The 23420-nt window shown below is 40.2% G+C and overlaps 1 protein-coding gene across 1 annotated transcript in view; it reads right to left on the minus strand.

Moving 5' to 3' along the window:
- Positions 1-261: 261 nt before the first annotated feature.
- Positions 262-23420, minus strand: part of Arih1 (ariadne RBR E3 ubiquitin protein ligase 1) — a 77983-nt gene continuing 54824 nt past the window's right edge. The window contains exons 8-14 of the mRNA XM_070042941.1: positions 19550-19592; positions 19060-19131; positions 14271-14401; positions 10897-10954; positions 7337-7597; positions 5137-5249; positions 262-3699 (exon numbers count right to left, since the gene is read on the minus strand). Of these exons, the coding sequence (XP_069899042.1) occupies positions 3615-3699; positions 5137-5249; positions 7337-7597; positions 10897-10954; positions 14271-14401; positions 19060-19131; positions 19550-19592 (763 nt within the window). The 3' untranslated portion in view covers positions 262-3614. The remainder of the gene's footprint in view (positions 3700-5136; positions 5250-7336; positions 7598-10896; positions 10955-14270; positions 14402-19059; positions 19132-19549; positions 19593-23420) is intronic.

The raw sequence follows: 23420 nt of genomic DNA on the forward strand, positions 1-23420 counted from the left end.
AAAAATATAACCAGCCAATTGAAGTCAAAGTTCAAGACACAGAAATTGGAAAACTTCTAGAACAAATTCTGAAGGTTTCACTGACCAAGCTAAATGTCAGTGATGGTCTCATTCACAGATCCCTGCAAAGAAAATGAACCAAGTCCCAATATTTCCCATTAAGCAGGAACAGTGAATAAGGTACCTACATACAGATGACTGTTAGCCACCTAAAAGTTCTATTTTTCCAACTATAAAAATAAATGTAAGTAACTAATGGAATAACAAAATAAAAGTTTATTTTATTAGAATTAGGAATGTTCTTTCCCTGTGGGCAACCTGAACAGTCCAGTTACAATGAAAATCTAAGAACAGTCATTTCCACAGCACAGGTGCTCTATGCACAACATTACAGGGCTAGGAGCATTTTCATCAATTCACCAATCATCTGATTGTCTCACCAACCCACCCCATCCCATCCCCCAAGTGCTCTGTACCAGGATGTGTAACTAAAGCATGTGATAAGTCTGCTTCTGTATTTGTACTAAATCTCAGTTCCAGAATCACAACTGAACCACATTACATTACAGATTCAACCATTTCAAATCAAGTCAGTCAAGTCTTGGATCTGTTATGTATGTATGTGTGTGTGTGTGTACAAGTGTATTTAATATATTTATTTAAACACACATAAAACACATATAATCTGGTTCACAGAAAATTACACAGAATTGAGTCTGATGACATTATACGCTACACCATTTTATCATTATGGTTTGTGTCCTGAGCTTTGGATCAAAGTTTTATTGTAAATCACTGAAAATGATTCAATGTTCAATGAATGGATCAAATCAAACATGCACTTTGCAAAAGGCAACGTGACTGACCTCAGAACGGCAGGGAGACACCAGTGCTTCCTGTGAACAGAGCCCTCAGGTAGGCATAACGTAGGTGAAATAGGGAAGCTGTCATACAATATGGCTTGCCTATCCCAGCTGGGGGGCACTGAAGCTATAAACAACAAAAGAAATTAACTCCAGGAACTCTCGTCAAATATGGAGAAAGCTGTTAAAAGCTTAGAAATAGCTGAAAAGGCCAGGCCACCTTGATCCATACAAACTAGGGAATGCATCCAGCAGGGCAATCCCCTCAGGTCACTGGCCAACACTGGAACTAGAACCCATCCCTGGAAAGAACAGTCCCTCTTGGGTGGCGCTGATACTACCAAGTGCACACACTGTTGCTGGACACCTGTTGTGATGCCAGGGGAGCTTGGAAGGGGGACTGAGAATATTCAAACCTAGATACTGCAAAGTTAACCGGTGCATGTTGAAACATCACATACATAAAGCATTTTAAGGGAACCACAAACATGTATATAACAGCTCTGGCTGCTTTGCGAAGTTACCAGGGAAAGAAACAGTCACGCTATCTAAAAGCAAAAAACAAAAAACAGGAAAAAAAAATCTCTTGAGATTTCATAAATGTCATTTAGGTTGGTACAGCTATTTAAAGTCAAATGGAAGTTTGGGGAAAGAAAGGGGAAAATGTGGAAGAAGCAGACATTGAGTTCAGGTCTGCACTGAGGTGGAAAAGGGGAAGAAAGGGACAGAGTTGACCCTAAAGCAACAAGTGGTTCAGGAAGCAGCATAACATACTCAGCAAACATTCACTGGTTTTGTTTATCGGTTATTTTTTTTTTGTTATTTGTTTTTTGTTTTCTGGGAAAAGAACAGCTGCAAGTACATCTCATTTAACAACCTTTTCTAAAAGGAAAAGTAGGGTTTATTCAGCAAAGCCTAACTTAGGCAAAAGGCCAGAGGAAAGTGAACCTACTTCCCAATGGAGTAATAAGATGTACAAATGCAAGAGCAGACAAGGCTGCCTCACAAATGGTAAACACTCCCCAGGCACAGGACAGTGAAAGGAAGACAAAGAGGTCCTCAGCCCAAACTGGCATCTAGTAGTTATACCTCTTGATCTAGTTTGCCTAGTTCACTCTGCGCTTTTGTAAGAAACCTGACCTGTTGAAAAATATCACAGCCAGAATGGCCTAAACAGGCAGAGAGTTAATAAAACCACCACCATCCTTTACTTTTAACATAGCTTTTAGTAGAAATTTCATAAAAATGGGCTTCACAGCTAAAATGTTTTATAGTTTTCTATTTGCTGACAGTAGAAAAGAAGCAAAGTCCTATTTCTACATAAATGCACTGTGCAGGAATTTCAGGTCTGGGGGTGTTTGTCTTCACACACTGGGCCCACTGCAACACACACAAGGATCCGCCATTTTAAATTCACAATCTGAGACTAAGTGAATGGCTATTTATTTATATTTAAAGCAAAAACATTCTATTCAACACCCTAACATAAAAAGGAGGGATGGGACGAGCCATAACTAAAATCGTAAAAGGCTCAAAGCAGCAATTAAGGGGAAACAAAACAGGAAAAGATATTAGGAACCACTTCCTCTGGTCATGGGGAGTGCCAGGAGTCTACAGCTGTGTTCATGACCCGGGCTTCAGGGCTGGGTGGAGCCTGAAGTCAGGGAGGGGTGGTAAGTCAGAGACAAATCACCCAAGACCTGGAGCACAAACCAGACCATGGCTTCTAGTCGGAACTTGATCTCCCTCTTCCTGCCCAAGAGCTGGAAATTCAAGGATCAGACCATGGCCAGGCCAAAGACATACCAAAATCAGGAAGGGCGAGTGACCTCAGGAAGGGGAAACTGAAGCACTCCAGTCAGGTGTTGCAGAGGTGTTAATAAACAAGCACGTCTTCATCCCAACCCCAACCCTGGGGAGATAAAGCCAACTGAAAGAAAATGCACAGCAAATAGACATAATCTTGAAGACTTTTAAAGAATAAATATTTTTTTTTGTAATTAAACATTATGCAAACACGTGCCACGCTTGCTTTGTCCATGCATATGCGCTATATACAATTTTGAAAAATACTGTGTTGTCCTCTTGTTTTAAAAGTCATATACAAAGGTTTTTTTTTGTTTTTGTGTGTGTGTGTGTGTGTGTGTGTGTGTGTGTGTGTGTGTGTGTGTGTGTATGTGTGTGTGTATATGTGTGTTGTTTATTTAATCCTCTTGCTGCTTACCCTCTCCCTCCCAAGAAGTTCCCTTCCGGGGAGCTAATTATCACTCTCTCCTGTTCTTTGGGTATGACAAGAGTCACCCTATGTGTGGGGGTGTATCTGAATGTACAGAAGAGGAAGGGGAAGAGGTCCTTGACCAAAGTACAACAAATGGTTTGGACGTGAAGAACAGTGTCAAGGAGCTATTTGAAACTTTTAACTGTGCTACACTGAGGAAAAAGAAAAAGAAAAAAAGGAGTCAGCTTTGAAAATGAAGCTACGTTACAAGTTAAAGTTGGAGGGCTTTTAGTGTGTCTGTCACACTTTTGTTGGCGGCCTAGAATACTGTTGTACAATGGTTTATCTACCTTTTTTATTACAATATAATTTACTTAAACTTTCCGTTAACAAAACAGAAGTCTGGCACTACAGACCAGCAGTGTCAGAACAGGCTTAGTGCCTCCTTGTTTGTGTTTGTGTTTGTTTTGTTTTAATTGCATGAGCACTCTAGATGGTAAAGTTTTCAGAGTTCATTTTATGCAGGGCCATTCTCAGTCCTCAATGTACTCCCACAGATCTTTTTCGTAGCCTTCATGCACATGCTGTAATAAAACCCTTCGTCGACTCTCACAGTATCTGTAATCAAAGAGAAAAAGAACCTGTTGGCAGCCTCCAATTAACAATAAGAAAAAATGGAAGCATTTACTTTTAAAGATAACTGATACAGGAAGTGGTGCTGTGGTTCAAGCAGTAGGGCGCTTGTGTTGAACTGAAGAGCTGAGGGACAGTGCCCAGGCCCAGAGTTCAAGCCACATGACCACCACCACCAACAACAAAAAGCTAGCTGATGTAGACTTGAAACTAAGCACTGCCTTTACTAGACACAATTTCAGAATGAGATGTTCAGACTATCACACTGCTTCTAATGTTCTAAAAAGAACCCTGTCCGGCTGGGTGCTGGTGGCTCACACCTGTAATCCTAGCTACTCAGGAGAGATCTGAGGATAACGGTTCAAAGCCAGCCTGGCCAGAGAGACTCTTATCTCCAATAAACCACTAGAAAACCAGAAGTGGTACTGTGGCTGAAGACCACAGGGAAAATGCCCAGGCTCAGAGTTCTAGCCCCACGACTGACCTAAAAAAAAGACCCATGTCTGCCTGGAATTTAATTGCAGACAATCTGGTGAACCTCAGAAAGCATAATTCAACCCCATAGTTCTACAGATAAACAGTTTCATATCATCTATTCATATCTGTAAAATCTTTGTTAACAGTAAAAGCATATTACTAGTAGCTATAATTGGAAAGAAGTAAAAATACTAGTTAGACCTAAATGTCTACACATTCCAAACTCCCAAACTTAATAGATATTGAAGTTTGTAAGGAAAAAACTTGGGGGGTGGGGGTTTCATGTTTAAATTTTTCCATCTTTGGCTTAAGAACTTATCATATCTTGAAATACCAGTACTGACAGAGCAGAGTAAATCTCAACTAAGAGATTTTTCTAAAATGAACATAAAACTCTTTTTTTTTTTTTTTTTTTTGGTTGGTTGGTTGAGGGGCTTGAACTCTAGGCCTGGGCGCTGTCCCTCAGTTCTTCAGCTCAAGGCTAGCGCTCTACCACTTGAGCCCACACGCCATTTCTGGTTTTCTGGTGATTTACTGGAGATAAGCGTCTCACAGATTTTGCTCCCCAGGCTGGCTTTTCAACTGTGATACTCAGATCTCAGCCTCCTGAGGTAGCTAGGATTACAGGCGTGAGGCCACTGGCACCCAGCTAACATAAACTCTTTAAATGATAAGTTTTTACAGCTCACTTAGCAACACCCCTAGTCCTAACCCTAATTATGCACCTTCATCCCCCCACAAGGTAGCAACTAGCTAGTTCAAACTAAACTGAGCAGAATCAGCCAATCCAGTAATGGCAGCATTCCTCCTCTACAAATGCTACCCCACTACCTGAGAGTCATGGCTGCTCACTGCTGGATATTAAGTCCAGTTTTGCACTTACCTTCAGCATAAGTCATCTTAGACTACTGAAAGAAATTCTGCCACCAACCATGAAAATCTCACCTGTATTTATCTTGTACTTTCTGCTTTATATCCTGCAGAGAATCTTGGGAAATATCTCGCTCAAGGTACCCTGAAAGCACCTCTGTGGCATTCTCTAGATCTGCTTGGTTATTCTGCAAGAAAAAGAATAGAGAGTAAATTCTGACTCCAAGAAAAAAATCAAATGACATAATCTTTCAGATGGTTATCAAGCTCAATAATGATACAACAACAAATTTTATCAGTGGTCTAACTATACCTGCAAAGCTCTTTATGGCTTTCACCTGTAAGAACTGGTTCTCGTATGAGGACTGTGGTTTAAAGCCAACCCAGACAGGAAAGTCCATGAGACTCCCGTAAAAACTCAGAAGTGGGGGCTGGGAAGGTGGCTTAGTGGCAGAGTGCTTGCCTTACATTCATGAGGCCCTGGGTTCAATTCCTCAGCACCACATAAGCAGAAAAAGCCAGAAGTGGTGCTGTGGCTCAAGTGGTAGAGTGCTAGCCTTTGGCTGAAGAGCTGAGGGACAGCGCCCAGGCAGAGTTCAAGCCCCATGACTGATTTAAAAAAAAAAAAAGCTAAGGAACAAAGTCCAGCCAGTGAGTTTGAGCCCTAATATTGACAGATACAAAAATAATATCTGGCAGCCGGGCACTGGTGGCTCATGCCTGTAATACTACCTACTCAGGAGGCTGAGATCTGAGGATCACGGTTCAAAGCCAGCCCCGGCAGGAAAGTCCCTGAGACTCTTATCTCCAATAAACCACTAGAAAACCAGAAGTGGCGCTGTAGCTCCAGTGGTAGAGCGCTTGCCTTGAGTTGAAGAGTGCAGGGATAGCGCCCAAGCCCAGAGTTCAAGCCCCACTACCGACAAAAAAAAAAAAAAAAGGAAAAACAAAAAAAAATCTGGCATATACTTACATATGCTAAGACTTGTGCATTTCATTTTTATTTTGTAAAATGTGCCTCAAAGGAAAACAATTATAAGCAAATACTAAACTCTAGTTAGCATTTGTCCTGAATTTCTTAGGGATGCTTATACTATCTTTAATTTACTTTGAAATGTATTTTTAAAAATGAGTTTGATATATGGGTAGATGGATGGATACATGCCTAACCCAAAAAAAAAAAGGACTGGTTTTCTTTAATCTAGAGTATTTGAAATGTTAAAAGAACTAAAGAATATTGAAGACAAAAGGAAAACCTATTCTTGCTCACACCTGGCTGCAGCTTCTTCCTGATTGCATGAATACACCTTACTTCATTCAGAGTGTGCTAAATACAAACTGAAGGACATGGTATCCTTTACAGTAGCCAGGATCTGCACATGGCATTATCTCCTTCTGTAGCCAGATCGGTTCATGTCATTCACCTACATTTCCAACTGCTACTAAGCTCTACTGTCTACTTCTCTATGGATGTCAGTATTTTAGACCTAGCACTTAAAACATTTAAATCTACTTTACTAGAAAATAATTTGCTACCAAAAGCCCCTTTTTAATCATCACTATTTTACCAAAGGTAGCAACCACATTACCTTTTAATAGCATGGGTTAGTTTTGTCAGATAAAGATTTTTATTAAGAACTTAGGAGGTAAAAAAAAAAAAAAGAACTTAGGAGGTGCCCAATGAGGTATAAGCAATGTATATGGATTGTCTCACTTAAACCTTGTAAGATCCTAAAAAGTTAAGATTTTCCCATTAAAAACAAGGGGGGTGGGGGGGGGGGGGAGATGAGGCTAAGTAATTTGCTTGGGTTAACAGAGCTAACTGGATAACAGCTTCAAGTCTAGGGATGATTCCAGAGCTTGGAGAAACATCATATATCTGAATGCAGTTTAGTAGGAAAAATAAATTTCATATCTTCCTAAGAACTACTATGTTTGTCTCATATTTTCTTTTGTTTTGTAGTCAGGAGGCTTGAACTCTGGGCCTGAGCATTGTCGCTCAGCTCTTCAGCTCAAGGCTAGCATTCTACCACATGAGCCACAGCGCCACTTTATTGGAGTTAAGAGTTTCATGGCTTTTCTTGTCTGGGCTGGCTTTGAACTGTGATCCCCAGATCTCAGCCTTCTGGGTAGTTAGGATCACAGGCATGAGCCACCGGTGCCCAGCTGTCCCATACATATTTTCTGAACCAGTGAAGATGGTCTAAAACTATTTCTATATATCTCATGTACAGAAGACCAAAGTGGTTATTTCCCTATGGAAGAACTATCCTACCTCAAAGATAATGGACTGGTTATTCTTTTTGAGGTAGAAAGCGAAGACATAAGTGTACATGAGTGTGGCACGACACTGGCAGAGGACATCGACGGCTTTCTTCAGGAACTGCACCTCAATCCAGGACATATTGTGTTGCTGCATCTCCTCCATCTTTTGCTTCACCTGAGCATACAGCTTGTGCTCAAAACGCAGACTCTGCATGTGGTTCATGTAGCGATTACAGTAGAACAGGTACCTCTGTAGGGCAGCCCGGGACCGCTGAACCCAGTCAGAAAAATAAAGGTCACATAACTGTAATATGTACCATGCACAAAAGCTGATATCAAGTTAAACCACAATGAGATAGTGCCTCCCATTTATTAGAACTGCCTTCCATCAAAAAGAGGAACAATAACAGGTGTAGATGAGGAAATGGGGTAAAGTAATTCCTGTACTTTGCTGGTGGGAATAAAATCATTACAGAAAACGGGAGGAAGACCTTCAAAAAACAAAACTAGGTATATAATCTGGCAATCACTTTAGCCAAAAGAACTAAGATAGTATTTTGAATAATTTATTCATTCAACACTGTTCATAACAGTCAAGATATAGAGCATCCTAAGAGTCCATCAGTGAAAGATAAATACATATTGCAATGGAATATTACTCAGCCTTAAAAAGGAGGGAGGAAATGAGGATGGGTCAAGGAATTCTTAATCCAAGGGTACAGTGCTAGTCAGATAAGAAGAACTAAGTTTTGAGATTATACAACAAAAATTTTTATAAAATAAAAAGAATAAATTTAAAATGCCCCATCATTAGCAAAAAGATAGATTAGTAAAGGGCAGAACTGACAAAATTGTCTTCATTTAATCATTCACATGTATACATATACCAGAACATTACATTGTACCTATAAGCGTGTACAGATGGCATCTGGCAAATAAACAGTAATTTAAAAGTTGATGTACTAGCCCAGTGGCTCACACCTGGAATCCTAGCTACTAGGAGCCTGAGATCTGAGGATCAGGATTCAAAGACAGCCAAGGCAGTCCATAGCCTCTTATCTCCAATTAACTATCAAAAACTGGAAGTACAAATGTGCCTCAAGTGGTAGAGCACTAGTTTTGAGGGAAAGAGCTAAAGAACTGTGCCCGGGCTTTGAGTTCACGTCCCAGTACTGGCACATGTGTGTGTGTGTCGCGCGCGCACACACACACACACACACACACACACACACACACACACACACGTTGATGTACTTATTAATGAAAAAGCACAGAAATGAGGATAAAATAAAGAATAAACATATCCACAGCTATCTTTTAATACTGCTCTGCTCACTTTTTCAATCTAGCAGTCATAAGCCGTTTAAACTTAAAACATGAAATTCAGTTCCTCAGTGCTTAGTAGTCACATCCAGTTAGTGGCTACCAAAATAGACAAGTGGTGACAAAGACCAAGCAAGAAGCAGGGACAGACAGACAATGCCAAGTAAAACCGGACAGAAAAGTTTAAGATTCTATTTCAATGGAAAGAAGCTGAGTTTGGTGGTGAACACCTGTCATACTGTGGTCCAGGCACGTGCCCAGGCAGGAAGCGAAACCTATCTGAAAAAATAAGCAGTGAAAAAAGGGCTGGAGGTGTGGCTCAGCAATAGAGTACATGTCCAGAAAGCACAAGGCTCTGAGTTAAAACACCAGTACCAGTTGGGGTCTGCCTGGGCTGAAATTCTGTGCTTTCCTGAGTCACTGGTCAGAAGAGGCATGTTACCTTAGCCAGCCATGGGTTGAAATGGAATCTCATTTTTTTTCTTGGGAGAGATGGAGGAGGGGAGAAGAGAACAGGGACCTTGAGTTTGAAGTCAGAGTCTTACTCGGGCCTCCTGCTCTGGTTTTTTGATAATTGGTGATGTCTCACAAATTTATCAGGGTTGGCTTTGAACCATGATCCTCAGGTCTCTCTCAGCCTCCTCAGTAGCTAGAATTATCAGCCCCTCCCTGGTGCCTGACCCAACTTGGTCTTTTGATGACTACTCTGGAGATAGTCTAGTAAACATTTTTGCCTGGGCTGGCCTTGAACTGTGATCCCCTGATCTACACTGGCCAAATGGCAAGGATTAAAGGCTAGTAATCTTAGTTTATCCCAGCATTTCTAGCTATCAATTGATGAGTCCATGAATCCTTATTTTCAAGCCAGTCTTCAACCTACAACTCTACTTCAGCCTTCCAAATAGGATTACAGATATGACTCATGAACACCAGATCAGAAATGTTAAATAGGGTCTCATTATGGAAAGCCTGACTCGGTCTGGACTTAAACCTTCTACATAGAAATCAAGGTTGGCCTTGAAGTCCTAATCCTCCTGCCTCAGTTTCCTACATGCTAGGATTACAGGCATGTCTTACAGTACACAGCCTACAAACGAATTTTGAAAAAATGTTAAAAAATAACACAATAGGCCAGAAATGATAGCTCAAATGTATAATCCAAGTTAGGTAGAGGTGGAAAGCAGGGGTTTCATGTTTCAAGGACAGCCAAAAGAAATTCTCACAAACACTATCAACCAATTTCTGGACACATTGGTGCAAACTTGCTATTCTAGCTAGAAAGGTAGCACATGGCTGGGTGCAGGAGGCACATGCCAGTGAGTCACAGCCCAGGCCAGTCTGGGCATAAAGCAAAACTTGATCTTGAAAATAACCAAGGTAAAAAGGAGATGGAGATGTGGCTTAACTGATAAAAGTGCCTGCCCAGGCAACGGGGAGTCTCTAGGTTCAATCCCCTGTCCTGCTTTCCCTCTAAAACCAACAATAGCTACAAAAAAAGCAAAAAACAGTAACAAACAGATGCAAGCCATGTTTTGGATTGTAGCCCAGCTGCGGGAACCATTTGAAAAGAATACTTCTTGTTTCTCAAGGAATTTCGATTAGCACAGGAAATGAAGAACTATTAAAATTCCAGAGTTCTACAATTTCAATAGAATTACCTACTGAAGGAACCACAAGTGTTAAACAAGGCTATTCCACACTAGTATTTGAATCCCCAGTAAGTGATTTCCTCATTCCACAACAGGAAATATCCCAGCTCCTCATATAATCCGTTTAAATCAGTTCACCTATAATCAAGAAAACTTCATCATAAACAATGGGGTCAAAAGAAAACAAATTAAAAGTGACATATTGCCTAGACACAGCAGTAGGGCACCCATCTACCAGTTGCTATTTTCTGCTCTTTTCTGAGTGATGGGGGTGAATGTTGATACCATGACACACTGAACCCTGAAAATATTTAACACAAGTAGCATAAATATAAGAAAGCAAACAAGTAAGAATTCTCTTATGGTGGATATGGTGGACTATAGTAGCACAGCCTGTAATATCAACATTCAGGAGGCAGAGGCAGGAACATCATGAGTTTGTGGCCAGACTGAGCCATTAAGACTCTGGCTCCAAACAACACTAGAGCAAAACAAAATACACTGATCTTGATAAACACGTTGGATAAGATCCCCTTTCAAAATACAAATAGTTACCCAGTATTCAATTCCATTATTACTCTATAGTAAGTGTACTCACCTCCTGTGCATCTCTTGCTGCCTTTGCATCATCCTCATTATAACGGTTACAGTTGTACCTTACAGAAAAATTAAGAGATTCCATAAAACCATAAGCCAATGAAAACAAAGTGAAGCAGAACATTTAACCTGAATTTAGACATTATCTACAACACTGCATTTTATAATAGATAGACTAAGACATTAAAACATCCAGTGTTCTACTGTTAAAGAGAAATGAACTGGGGTGTTGCATCTAGTCCATACCTAGCACTTGACTCTCCTCTTTAATAATGGATCAATTCTTTAGCAAGTTAATAGGAAATTGCCCACCACCCCAATCAGCTTACCTACACTCAATAGAAAGCACTGTTCCCCCGTGACTAACCCCTTCCCCCAAAAAAGCTCATTCTAGAACTACCATTTACTGTCTACGTAGTTCAACCTTCTCACTTTTTGAAGAAAAGAATCTAATGTCATAGGCCATGTGTTACTCAGGCCTATTATTCCTATTACTCATCTTATGTCTTGGTTCTCTAAGCAAAAGAGAACCATGAGCTGAAAATCTAGTCTATACTAGTTGTTGTGATGTGATTTACATGCTATTAGTTTGTTGTCCCTGAACATTGAATGATACAAAAATGGAGGAATAAGGAACATGACTAGCGAGGTCACACAAGAGGAGTAAAACCAGCCATTTCCTTGGTCCTCATTACTGCTAAGCGCTTCCAAAGGACTTGAATGTATGGCCACATGGTCTCAAACACCTTCTGACATGTCTATTATCATCATCATTTTGCAAATGGGGTAAATAGGAGTTGGTAAGTGAGGTAAATTAAACTCAGGCCTCTTGAACAACTGAAGCTCATGCTCTTAACCTGTGAACACTTTGCCCACAATTGTGCCTTTCTTCAAAATCTTTCCACAATGAGCTTTTAATTTTAGATCTAAAGAAATAGTTTGAAATTTAAACTGTTAAACTGGAGCTGCTGTTGCAACTTGCCAAATGTTTTGGGTTTTGTGGTAGTACTACAGACTTAGCCTCAGATTCACGTGCTGAACAGGTGCTCTACTACAGCAAACAACAATTCCCAAGTTATCGTACATGTATTTGATTCTTCCATTTGATTTCATCCTAAAATATACTGTCCTTACGTTAATTCAAGTAAATATCAGTAAAACAGACCAATAAAGCAGTCTATATTAAAACATCCTTTAGCAAGGTTTTAAAGTATTCCTAAAGGAAGGTGCAAATCCATTGTGTTCTCCAGTCAATCAATCCACCCCAAACACTCTGCATTTAATGCCTCAGCCACAAACAGTTCCACCTCATTTAAAATCTGAGTTTTGATTTTACAGACTATGTAAGTCTTTAAACACTTTTTCCCTTCTCTCCACACAATATATTCCCATCTCCTTCTTGTCCTCAAGAAGGAGGGATGTTTCAGTAAGCTTGTTTACAAAAGCACATGGTGAACTTATTAGCTTCTGACAACACTGTAATTCTCCAGGTTGCCTTCTTAAAATCTAGACAATCTAGCTAAAGCTCAAATAACCTCCTCAGTTCTTTTGCTCACTTTTTTTCTTTCCCCCCAGTCCTGGGGCTTGAACTCAGAGCCTGGCCACTGTCCCTGAACTTCTTTTGCTCAACGCTAGGAGCCACAGCACCACTTCCAGCCTTTTTTGTTTATGTGGTAATGAGGAATTGAACCTAGGGCTTCATGCATGCTAGGCAAGCACTCTACCACTGAGCCACATTCCCAGCCCCACTTAACAAATATTTAATCTCAGAAATAATTTCAGAGGTCATCCCTCACTATGCTAATTTGTGAAAGTCCCAATGAAACTAAAAGACATATCATTGTCCTAAATTCACAATCTCTGTATCACATCTTGAATCTACAATCTCCTTCCCCTATTCATGTTCTATCAGGCATCAGAATTATGAGACTATGTAAAACACATACTACAGAAACTTCTAAAGAATGTCTAACCATGCCTCTCCCTTTGAAAATACTTTAAAAATAATACATCAACTACCCCCTTTCATAACTTTCTTCCTATTCACCACAATTTGCCAGTGTCAAATACCACTAGGAAATACGTAACACAAATTAGTAAAATGGGCCATATTATAACATTCAGAAACATTTAACTTTTATCAGAAAATGCTAGCTCCCATTTTTCAACACTTACCCATAAACTTGAATTCTCCGAAATAAAAAATAAGCATGCAACAAAAGTATATATGCATATTTAAGATACAACAGTGTTGAAACAGTTAACAATTTGTATTCAATCAGTTTGGAAAAAAAAGATCTGGAGCCAGTACTGGTGGCTCATGCCTATAATCCTAAATACTCAACAGAACTGACATCTGAGAATTGGGATTCAAAAGCCAGCCCAGGCAAGAAAGTCTGTGAGACCCAGAACACTGGAAGTGGAGCTGTGGCTCAAAGTAATACAGCACTAGCCTTGAGCAAAAAAGAGATCAGGGATAGCATCCAGGCCCTGCATTCAAGCTCCACAGCTCCCTCCCCCCACCCAAAATTTTTTATCTGGAAATAAAGCATCTATGTTGAACACATATAGACATTTTTCTTTGTCATCATACAGTATAAGTAACTAGTGATATATCATTAACATTATAGGAATCTGGAAATGACTTAAATAAAGCACAGAAGAGAAAACTGCTATTGAATGGTATCCAGGCTAACGAAAATAACAGACAAAAACAGGTTGGTTTCCAGAGACTTTAGTTGACAGCTCTCACTTAAGAGACATGGTAGGGCTGGGAAGGTGGCTCAGTGGTAGAGCGCTTGCCTTGCATGCCTGAGGCCCTGGGTTCAATTCCTCAGCACCACATAAGCAAAAAGAAAAAAGCCAGAAGTGGCGCTGTGGCTCAAGTAGTAGAGCGCTAGCCTTGAGCTGAAGAGCTGAGGGACAGCACCCAGGCCCAGAGTTCAGGCCCCACAACCGGACCCCAAAAGAGAGAGAGAGAGAGAGAGAGAGACAGAGAGAGAGAGAGAGAAAGAAAGAGAGAGAGACAGAGACAGAGAGAGAGACATGGTAAACAATGTAACTGAACATGTGCTGCATTTTCACAGCACTCTCTCTGTTCATGGTCCTCATTTTGCTCTAAATATACTTCTTACTGCTTTTTCCACAAATGGAATCTCAGATCTTCTTAAAAATTCATGTCAATTGTTACCTCTGTTAAATATGTCTAACAAACCCTCTCTCTGTGTGGATACCTGTTTGTATTTCTCTAATAACACTGATCACATCATTTGGTTCCCAAGTCAAAGACTACTTTCACTGAGGTAGAAAGATCATTTATGTGGCACACATCATACATCATACCATGTGAACATGTTCTTCCATCCTCCAACCTACCAGGCAGATCCATGTGGTTCCCAAGGGCCAAGACACACCCAGCAAAACTCTGCTTTACAGTTCTGGTTGCGACAGACCATGTGGTTACAACCGCCATCCTTCTCAATTGTGACATGGCATTTGGGACATTCCTATGAAAAGACACTATAAAGTTGGTGTCAATGCTACATGAGGTTGTATTACTACCACTGAGGAGAAGCCAGTTCTAGACCTGGTTTAATTGTAAGTTTTACATGTAAAGACAAGTGCTTTAAAAAAATGAGCCATGAGCCGGGCGCTGGTGGCTCACGCCTGTAATCCTAGCTACTCAGGAGGCTGAGATCTGAGGATCGCGGTTCAAAGCCAGCCCGGGCAGGAGAAACCGTGAGACTCCTATCTCCAATAAACCACCAGAAAACCGGAAGTGGCGCTGTAGCTCAAGTGGTAGAGCGCTCGCCTTGAGCTGAAGAGCTGAGGGACAGCGCCCAGGCCCAGAGTTCAAGCCCCACGACCGACAAAAAAAAAAAAAAAAAAAAAAAAAATGAGCCATGACCACTATTACCAGCTTATAAGATGTATAACAATTAAGGAACTTTTTAAAAACAGCTTTTTATTAGGGGGGGGGGTAGTCATGGGGCTTGAACTAGGGGGCCTGGGCACTGTCTTGGGCTCTTCAGTTCAAGACTGAGTGCTCTACCCACTTGAGACACAGCACCACTTCCAGTTTTCTGGTGATTTATTGGAGATAAGAGTCTCACAGATTTTCCTGCCCGGGCTGGCTTTGAACTGCAATCCTCAGATTGCAGTAGTTAGGATTATAGGCGTGAGCCACCGGCGCCAGGCTTATGCAGCTTTTTGACCAAGGTTTCCTATGAAGTCCAGACTGACTTGGAACTATAGATCATCCTGATTTGGACTGGAATGCTGTGATTACAGGGATGCAGCACAGAGCCTGCTTTAAGGTAGGTGTCTGCCACCCTCATAGCCACTCAGTACTGAGAAATGAAGCCAGGGTCTTGCACATGCTAGGCAAGCACTTTACCACTGAGTTACATCCAAATGTAATTGTTTAAGGCTGGGAATGAGGTTTAATGGTAGAGTAGTTACCTAGCATACATAAAACCCTGGGTTCGGGCTGGGAAGGTGGCTCAGTGGTAGAGCTCTTGCCTTGCATGCATGAGGCCCTGAGTTCGATTCCTCAGCACCACATAAGCAAAAAGAAAAAAGCCAGAAGTGGCGCTGTGGCTCAAGTGGTAGAGCGCTAGCCTTGAGCTGAAGAGCTGAGGGACAGTGCCCAGGCCCAGAGTTCAGGCCCCAGGACCGGAACCAAAAACAAACAAACAAACAAACAAACAAAACAAACCCTGGGTTCAATTCCTCAATACCATGTAACAGAAAAAGCCAGAAGTAGAGAGCTGTAGCTCAAGTGATAGAGTGCTAACCTTGAACAAAAGAGCTCAGGACAGTGCCCAGGCCCTGACTTCAAGCCCCAAGACTGGCACAAAAAAAAAAAAAAAAAAAAAAGTAGTGGTACTGTGGAATATAAAGTGTTTTGTTCACATAGAAATACTTTCTAGTTTCAACTAGATATGGAATACTTCTCAGTGCTTTATGCACATCAATTTATAATCCTTATAGTAATGCTACTCTTCCTCCCATTTGTCAAATGAATAAACTACAGAAAAAGAAATAAACTCGTTTTAGGTCACATGAAACCATACTCAAGTACGTGGGCATCCTGAGTGAGGCAGGCAGGCAGAAGCTGACTCTCCTAGCTTTAATTTGGTCAAATACCTCCACTTTAAATTTTTTTTTCATTGTGGCTCCTTAACTACTATGCTACAGACATCATAATATGCAGGTTTCTCCCACTCCAATGGTAAGTGAAAGCCTGCTCTGCAAGCTTTTTTTTTTGCTTCTGAGTATAGAAAACCCAATCTTATTCATTATAATTTATTAAAGCTATAAACAACCTGGCACCAGGGACTCATGCCTATAATTCTAATTACTCAGGAGACTAAGATCTGAGGATCAAGGTTCAAAGCTAGCCTCGGCAGAAAAGCCTGTGACTCTTATCTTTAATTAACTACCCAAAAAGCCCAAAGTGGAGTTTGTAGACCAACTGGTAGAGTACCATCCAAAACCCAAAAGTTCAGGGCCCAGGACCAACAAAACGCCCTGTAAGTCATAGAGCTTATCTTTTTTTTTGGGGGGGGGGAGGGGGGGCGCGGGGGGGGGGGGCAGGGCGGGGTGGTTTCATTTGAGTTTGAAGTCTATAACCTGATCTGACCTTTGTGAAATATACTCCTAGACTGTACTTTCTTTAATTTTGTTGACCGTGGGGCTTGAACTAAGGGTCTGGGTGCTATGCCTGAGCTCTTTTGCTCAAGGCTAGTGCTCTACTATTTTTTGAGTCACAGTATCACTTCCACTTTTCTGGTGATTAATTAGAGATAAAAGTCCAGCCCAGGCTGGCTCTGAACCACAATCTTCAGAACTCAGCTTCCTGAGAAGCTAGGATTACAGGCATGAGCTACCAGCACCAGACTCCAGAGTGTACTTTCTGTACTATAAAATGGTTTTAAATAGGCTGATATGGTAGTACTAGGGTTTGAACTCAGGCCCTTACACAAGAGGCTCCTTACTAAGCAAGAAGCTCCCCCACTTGAGTCATGCTTCCAAATGTCTTTTTGCTTTTTTAAAATAGGGCCTCAAAATCTTGCCTAGGCAGGCCTAGATTATGATCCTTCTTCTCTATTCTTCTTGTAAAGGTAGAAGCACAGTTGTTCATCACCATGTCTTGCTTACTGATTGAAATGAGGTCTCGCTAACAACTTACTTATGTAACACACCTTATTTATGTAACTGTAACCCCTATGTACATCACCATTATAGTAGTAATAATAAATAAACCTGATTGCTCTGCTGTCAACTTCCTGTGGCAAGGGGTTTAGAGCTATCTATAAATGTACGAAAGGCTAATTTTTAATAAACAGCAAAAACCTAGCTGCCCTTTGCCAAACATTACTTTTATTTTCTGTTAAAATAGCAAGAGAATTAACTACTTCTGGACATCACAGTGTACTCTAAAAGGCTTTCCTGCATGTTGTGCATTATGGCTGGATGGTAGAGACAGAAAGAACACAAATCATGTGTTTCTTAAAGAGTCAGGCATCTATTTTATGGGGCAGGATTCACTGTGAAAGCTGATACCTTCCAGGAGGGAGAGATGTATTGATAGGTAAGTTACTCAAGTCACTTAAGTGTACAGATAGTATTAAGACCAAATTAAACAAATAAAGGTATTTATAGAATGCATTGTTAAGAGACTAGGATTCAAATATTTGTTATTATTGTATTTGTACTATATATTGCTAGTCTGAAGTCAAAGAAGTTGTTTGTGGTGATAAAGAGATTGCTTTTTTTTGGTCAGTCATGGGGTTTGAACTCTGGATCTAGGCATTGTCCCTGAACTCTTCAGCTCAAGGCTAGCATCTACCACTTGAGCCACAGTGCCACTTCCAGTTTTCTGGTGGTTTACTGGAGATAAGTCTCAAAGGTTTTCCTGCTGGTTTTGAACCGTGATCCTCAGATCTCAGCCTCCTGAATAGCTAGGATTACAAGCATAAGCCACTGGCACCCAGCAAGAGATTGAATTCTAAAACTACTATTAGCAATGATTGTACTTCAAAACAAAAAATAAAGCCAGACAACTCACGCTTGTAATCCTAGCTATTCAAGGGGCTGAGATCTGAGGGTCTTGGTTCAAAGCCAGACTGGGCAAGAAAGTCAGTGAGATTATTATCACCAACAAACTACTCAGAAAAGGTTGGAAGTGGCACTGTGGCTTAAGTGGTAAAGCACTAGCCTTGAGTACAAAGAGGTTCAGGGACAGCGCCCACACCCTTAGTTCAAGCCTCAAGACTGGCAAAAACAAAAACAAACAAAACAAAACAAAACAAAACAAAACATGGACATACTTGCTACTCTAAAACTTCTATTTCTGAGTTAAGTAATTTAATAAGTAATAAAAGTCAAATATGAAGCAGATTAGGAGAAATTATTTTGTTAAACTTAGTTCAGTTACATAATAAAAATTTAATAACTGGCTAGGGCACTGGTGGCTCACACCTATAATCAATCCTAGCTAATCAGGAGGCTGAGATCTGAAGATCCCAGTTTGAAGCCAGCCAGGTAGGAAAGGCTGTGAAATTCTTAGCTCCAATTAACCCCAGAAAACTAGAAGTGGAACGGTTCAAAGTGGTAAGAGTGCTAGCCTTGAGACAAAAAGAAAAAGGCTCAAGGACACCACGCAGGCCCACAACCAACAAAAAACAAAACAAAAAACCCAACTTAATAATTGCTCAGATATCCTGTTCAAACCCGCCCCTAAAGAATGACCACTGAAAAGTTACTCTAAAGAATTAAGGTGGAAATGTAAGTCAGCCTATGAAAAACAACCCCGGTGGATTATAAGGCAAGAACAAACCCTACCTAGCCTAGAAAAAGTATCACCTTTTTCTACAGAAAGCTAATGTTTTAAAAAGAAAACTAAAGTGGAACACTATGTATGCTGTTCAGTATTCAATATTACAAAATAGGGAAGAGGGAAAAAACCTTAATGGAGAAAAAGGTGTCACAAGACCCACACCTACCCACCCACGTCTACCCTTCTAAGCTTCAGGCTGGGATGTAGCTCACTGGCGAAGTGCTTGCCTAGCTCCAGGCTCTATCCCCAGTACCACAAAAATAAAACGATAGCCTTTTTAAGTTTCACTGCCATCATTACTGAGGATGAACAACAACCAACCTTTGTATTGGCTGCAATCCAATTGGAGGTTTCACTGTCATCATCACACTTCTTAATCCACTTCTTTAACCACTGTTTGAAAACAACTACTATTAGAAATTACCAAAAGACTAAAGATGAATAAGTTACTTTAGCATATAAATATCAACTTCTAAATGTAAAACCCAAAGAACAAGATTATAACTACACTTACTTCTTTCTAAACTTTGCAAGCTGTAATATCTGGTACCCATAAAACCAACCAAAGGGAGGATCTTCTGACTAGGATGAGAAGGGAGTCCATAGCGTCACTCCCAATTAACAAAGCCTATCAAAAGAGTTGCCTCAGCCAGGCTATCCCAATAATAATCAGGAGCTTATTACAATTTAACCTGAATACCTTCCATCATCTCTTGAAAAGAGGACGTAACAAAGTCGTTGCCTATTATTTTTCAATCAAGTCTTAAATACATATCTTCATATTATTCAAAAATGAAAATGCCAAACTCACCTTACATTTAACAGGATCATGCCAATTTTCGCCACAGTTAAAGCTGTCAAGTGACACAAACAGTTAAAACAACATTCTATCTTTATGTAACATGCCAGGATAAAGAAGTGTGACATGGTAAGTTAATTACATAATTTAGTACTAATAACTCAGTAAACAATATATGAGAGGCAAACAGGCTCCCATAATTTAAAAGATTAACCTTTGCCCTACAGAGAGAAATGGTTCTGGCCCAGGTTTGGTTTTGTTTTGGGGAGGGGGAGGGGGTTGGTCATGGGGCTTGAACTCTAGGCCTGGGCACTATCCCTGAGCTCTTCAGCTAAAAGTAAGGGCTCTACCACTTGAGCCATAGCACCACTTCTGGCTTTCTGGTGGCTAACTGGAGATAAGAGTCTCACAGATGTTCCTGTCTGGGGCTGGCTTTGAACCAGGATCCTAGGATCTCAGCCTGCTGAGTAGCTAGGATTACAGGCGTGAGCCACTGGCTTAGGTATTTTTTAAAAGGCTATTCTCTAAGTATATATAAACTGATAATGCATTTTGTTTTCTATGTTTATGCATTTTAAAAAAAGGGAGGAGCTGGGCGTTGGTGGCTTATGTCTGTGATCCTAGCTACTCAGGAGGGCTGAGATCTGAGGATTGTGGTTCAAAGCCAGCCTGGGCAAGAAAATCCATGAATGGAACAATAAATGTAATCCATCACATCAACAGAATCAAGGTCAAGAGCCGATGATTATCTCCATTGACACATCTCCATTAACACGGAAAAGGCTTTTGATAAAATATTCATTCATGTTAAAAGCTCTGGAAAAAATAGGAATAGAAGGAACATTCCTTAAAACAATAAAAGCCTTATATGACAGACCAACAGCCAATATTATACTTAATGGGGGAAAAGTACAACCAATTCCCCTTAAAAAAAAAAAAACAAAGCAAGGATGCCCACTCTCTCTACTCCCATTCAATACAGTTCTGGAATCCTTAGCCAGAGCAATAAGGCAAGAAAAAGACATTAAAGGGATCCACATAGGGAAGGAAGAAGTTAAACTCTCTCTTTTTGGAGATGACATGATCTTATATCTTAACAATCCCAAAGGTTCCATCCCCAAACTCTTAAGAGCTTATAAGTCACTTCGGTAAAGTAGCAGGATACAAAATTAACCCACAAAAATCAGTTGCCTTTCTGTATACCAACAATATACAAGCAGAAAGGGAAATCAAGGAAACAACCCCATTCACAATAACCTCAGAAAAAATAAAAGTATCTAGGAATTAACCTAACCAAAGATGTAAAGGGTCAATTTAATGAAAACTATAAAAGCCTTTAAAAAAAAAAAAGGAATATAAAGAATCATAGAGGATACCAGGAAATGGAAAAAGATCTCCCATGTTCCTGGATAGGCAGAATTAATATAGTGAAAATGGCTATAGTGCCAAAATTGATATACACATTCAATGCAATTCCCATTAAAATCCCAATGACGTACTTTACTGAAATAGAGAAAACAGTACAAAAGTTCATATGGAACAACAAAAGACCTAAAATAGCCAAAGCAATTCTAGGCAAAAGAAACAACACAGGAGGGATTGCGATATACTGGATTTCAAGCTCTACTACACAGCCATAATAACAAAGATAGCTTGGTACAAAAAGAGACCTGAAGACCAATGGAACAGACTAGAGAATCCAGAAATAAAGCCACATATATGTACAGTCAGTTGATATTTGACAAAGGAGCCAAAGATGTACAGTGGAAGAATCATAACCTCTTCAACTACTGGTGCTGGGAAAACTGGGTGGCCACATGCAGAAAACTGAAAGTAGACCCTAGCCTGTCATCATGCATTAACATCAACTCAAAATGGATTAATGACCTTAACATCAAACCTGAAACTCTGAAACTACTACAAGACAGTGTAGGAGAAACACTTGAACTTACAGGCACAGGCAGGAACTTCCTGAACAGAGTCCCAGGGTCACAACAAATTGGAGAGAGACTGGACAAATGGGACTACCTTAAAATAAAAAGTTTCTGCATAGACAAAGAAATAGCAACCAAATTAGAAAGACAGTCAACTAATTGGGAAAAAATATTTACCAGCAAAATATAAGACAAGGGCCTGATATCCCTTACATACAGGGAACTCAAGAAACTAACCCTTCACAAATCTAACAAACCAATCATGAAATGGGCAAGGGAACTAAACAGAGACTTCTCAGAAGAAGAAATAAAAATGGCAAAGAAACACATGAAGAAATGTTCATCATCCCTGGTTATAAAGGAAATGCAAATAAAAACAACACAGAGATACCACCTTTTCCCAGTCAGAATGGCCCACATCCTAAAGTCAGCCAACTACAAATGCTGGAGGGGATGCACAGAAAGAGGAACCCTACTGCATTGCTGGTGGGAATGTATACTAATACAACCACTTTGGTAAACAGTTTGGAGGTACCTCAGAAAGCTAAATATAGACCTCCCCTATGACCCAGCCATACCACTCCTAGGCATCTACCCTGTGCAACAGGAACCAGGATACAAAGACACATGCACCTCCATGTTTAGTGCAGCACTGTTCACAATAGCCAGGATTTGGAAACAACCTAAATGCTCCAATACTGATGACTGGATCCAAAAATTGTGGTACCTACATACAATGGAATATTATGCAGCCATTACAAAGGACAAAATAATGGCATTTGCAGGGAAATGGATGGAACTAGAGCAGATTATTTTGAGTGAAGTATGCCAAGAACAAAGAGACAAACAGCACATGGTCTCCCTGATATGGATGCTAACGTCAAAACACAAGACGATATGGCAAAGTAATAGGACTCAAGAAACAAAGGACAGCCACCCATTTTGTCTTATCATTGCTAAATGACTTCATGTTCCTAACCATATATAAATGGTACATATATGCACACAACAGAGGAAAGCTGGGAGGAGGAACAGAATAAGTGGCAACAGCTTACACTAAGCAAAAAGAAAGAAATGTAAACATCACCTGATATGGAAAAAATAACTTGTATTGTTAAAGCTCACAGAACTCACAAACTGTATAGACCATGATAATGACAATTTGCCTTGTGAAGGTTAAAATGTGTTTATGACTTTAAGTATCACTATTCCACAATAGTGTGAAATATGTGAAATTTATGTAATCACCTAATCTCAATTAAAGAAAAAAGTTAGAGAAGAGATGGGTTAGGAGAGATGGGTGACAATGTTGTCAGACACTTTGTACTCATATACTGTTCTGTAGAATGAGAATATCTTTGTACAACTACTTAAAAGATAATTTTAAAAAAAAAATAAAGTAAAAGTAAAAAAAAAAAGTCCATGAGACTCTTTTCTTCAATTAACCACCAGAAAACCAGAAGCAGCACTCTGGCTTAAAATTGTAAATAAATAAAGCTTAGGGACAGTACCCGGCTCTAGGTTCAAGCCCCCAGACCACCAAAAAATAAAAATTAAAAAAAATTCATACTAAAAATATATTTGAAAGTAGTAAGAAGTCAGATTCCATTTTCCCATTGCAGACTCTAAAACAATAATGTGCAATTCCGTTCATTATATAGGATCATTAGTATCAATTCAAAATGGAAGAACTGGGCTGGGAATGTGGCTTAGTGGTAGAGTGCTTGCCTAGCATGCATCAAGATCTGGATTCGATGCCTCAGTGCCACAAAAACAGAAAACGCCAGAAATGTCATTGTGGCTCAAGTGGTGCCACCGTTGTGCAAAAAAAAGCAGCTCAGGGACAGTGCCCAGGCCCTCAGTTCAAGCCCCAGGACTGACCAAAAAGAAAAAAGGAAAGAAAGAAAACGAAACAACTGAATTCTTTCCTCAGATCACTGAATTTCCTT

Source organism: Dipodomys merriami, unplaced genomic scaffold (assembly GCF_024711535.1).
Source record: "Dipodomys merriami isolate MVZ:Mamm:240054 unplaced genomic scaffold, mDipMer1.0.p SCAF_33, whole genome shotgun sequence".
Classification (NCBI taxonomy): Eukaryota; Metazoa; Chordata; class Mammalia; order Rodentia; family Heteromyidae; genus Dipodomys; species Dipodomys merriami.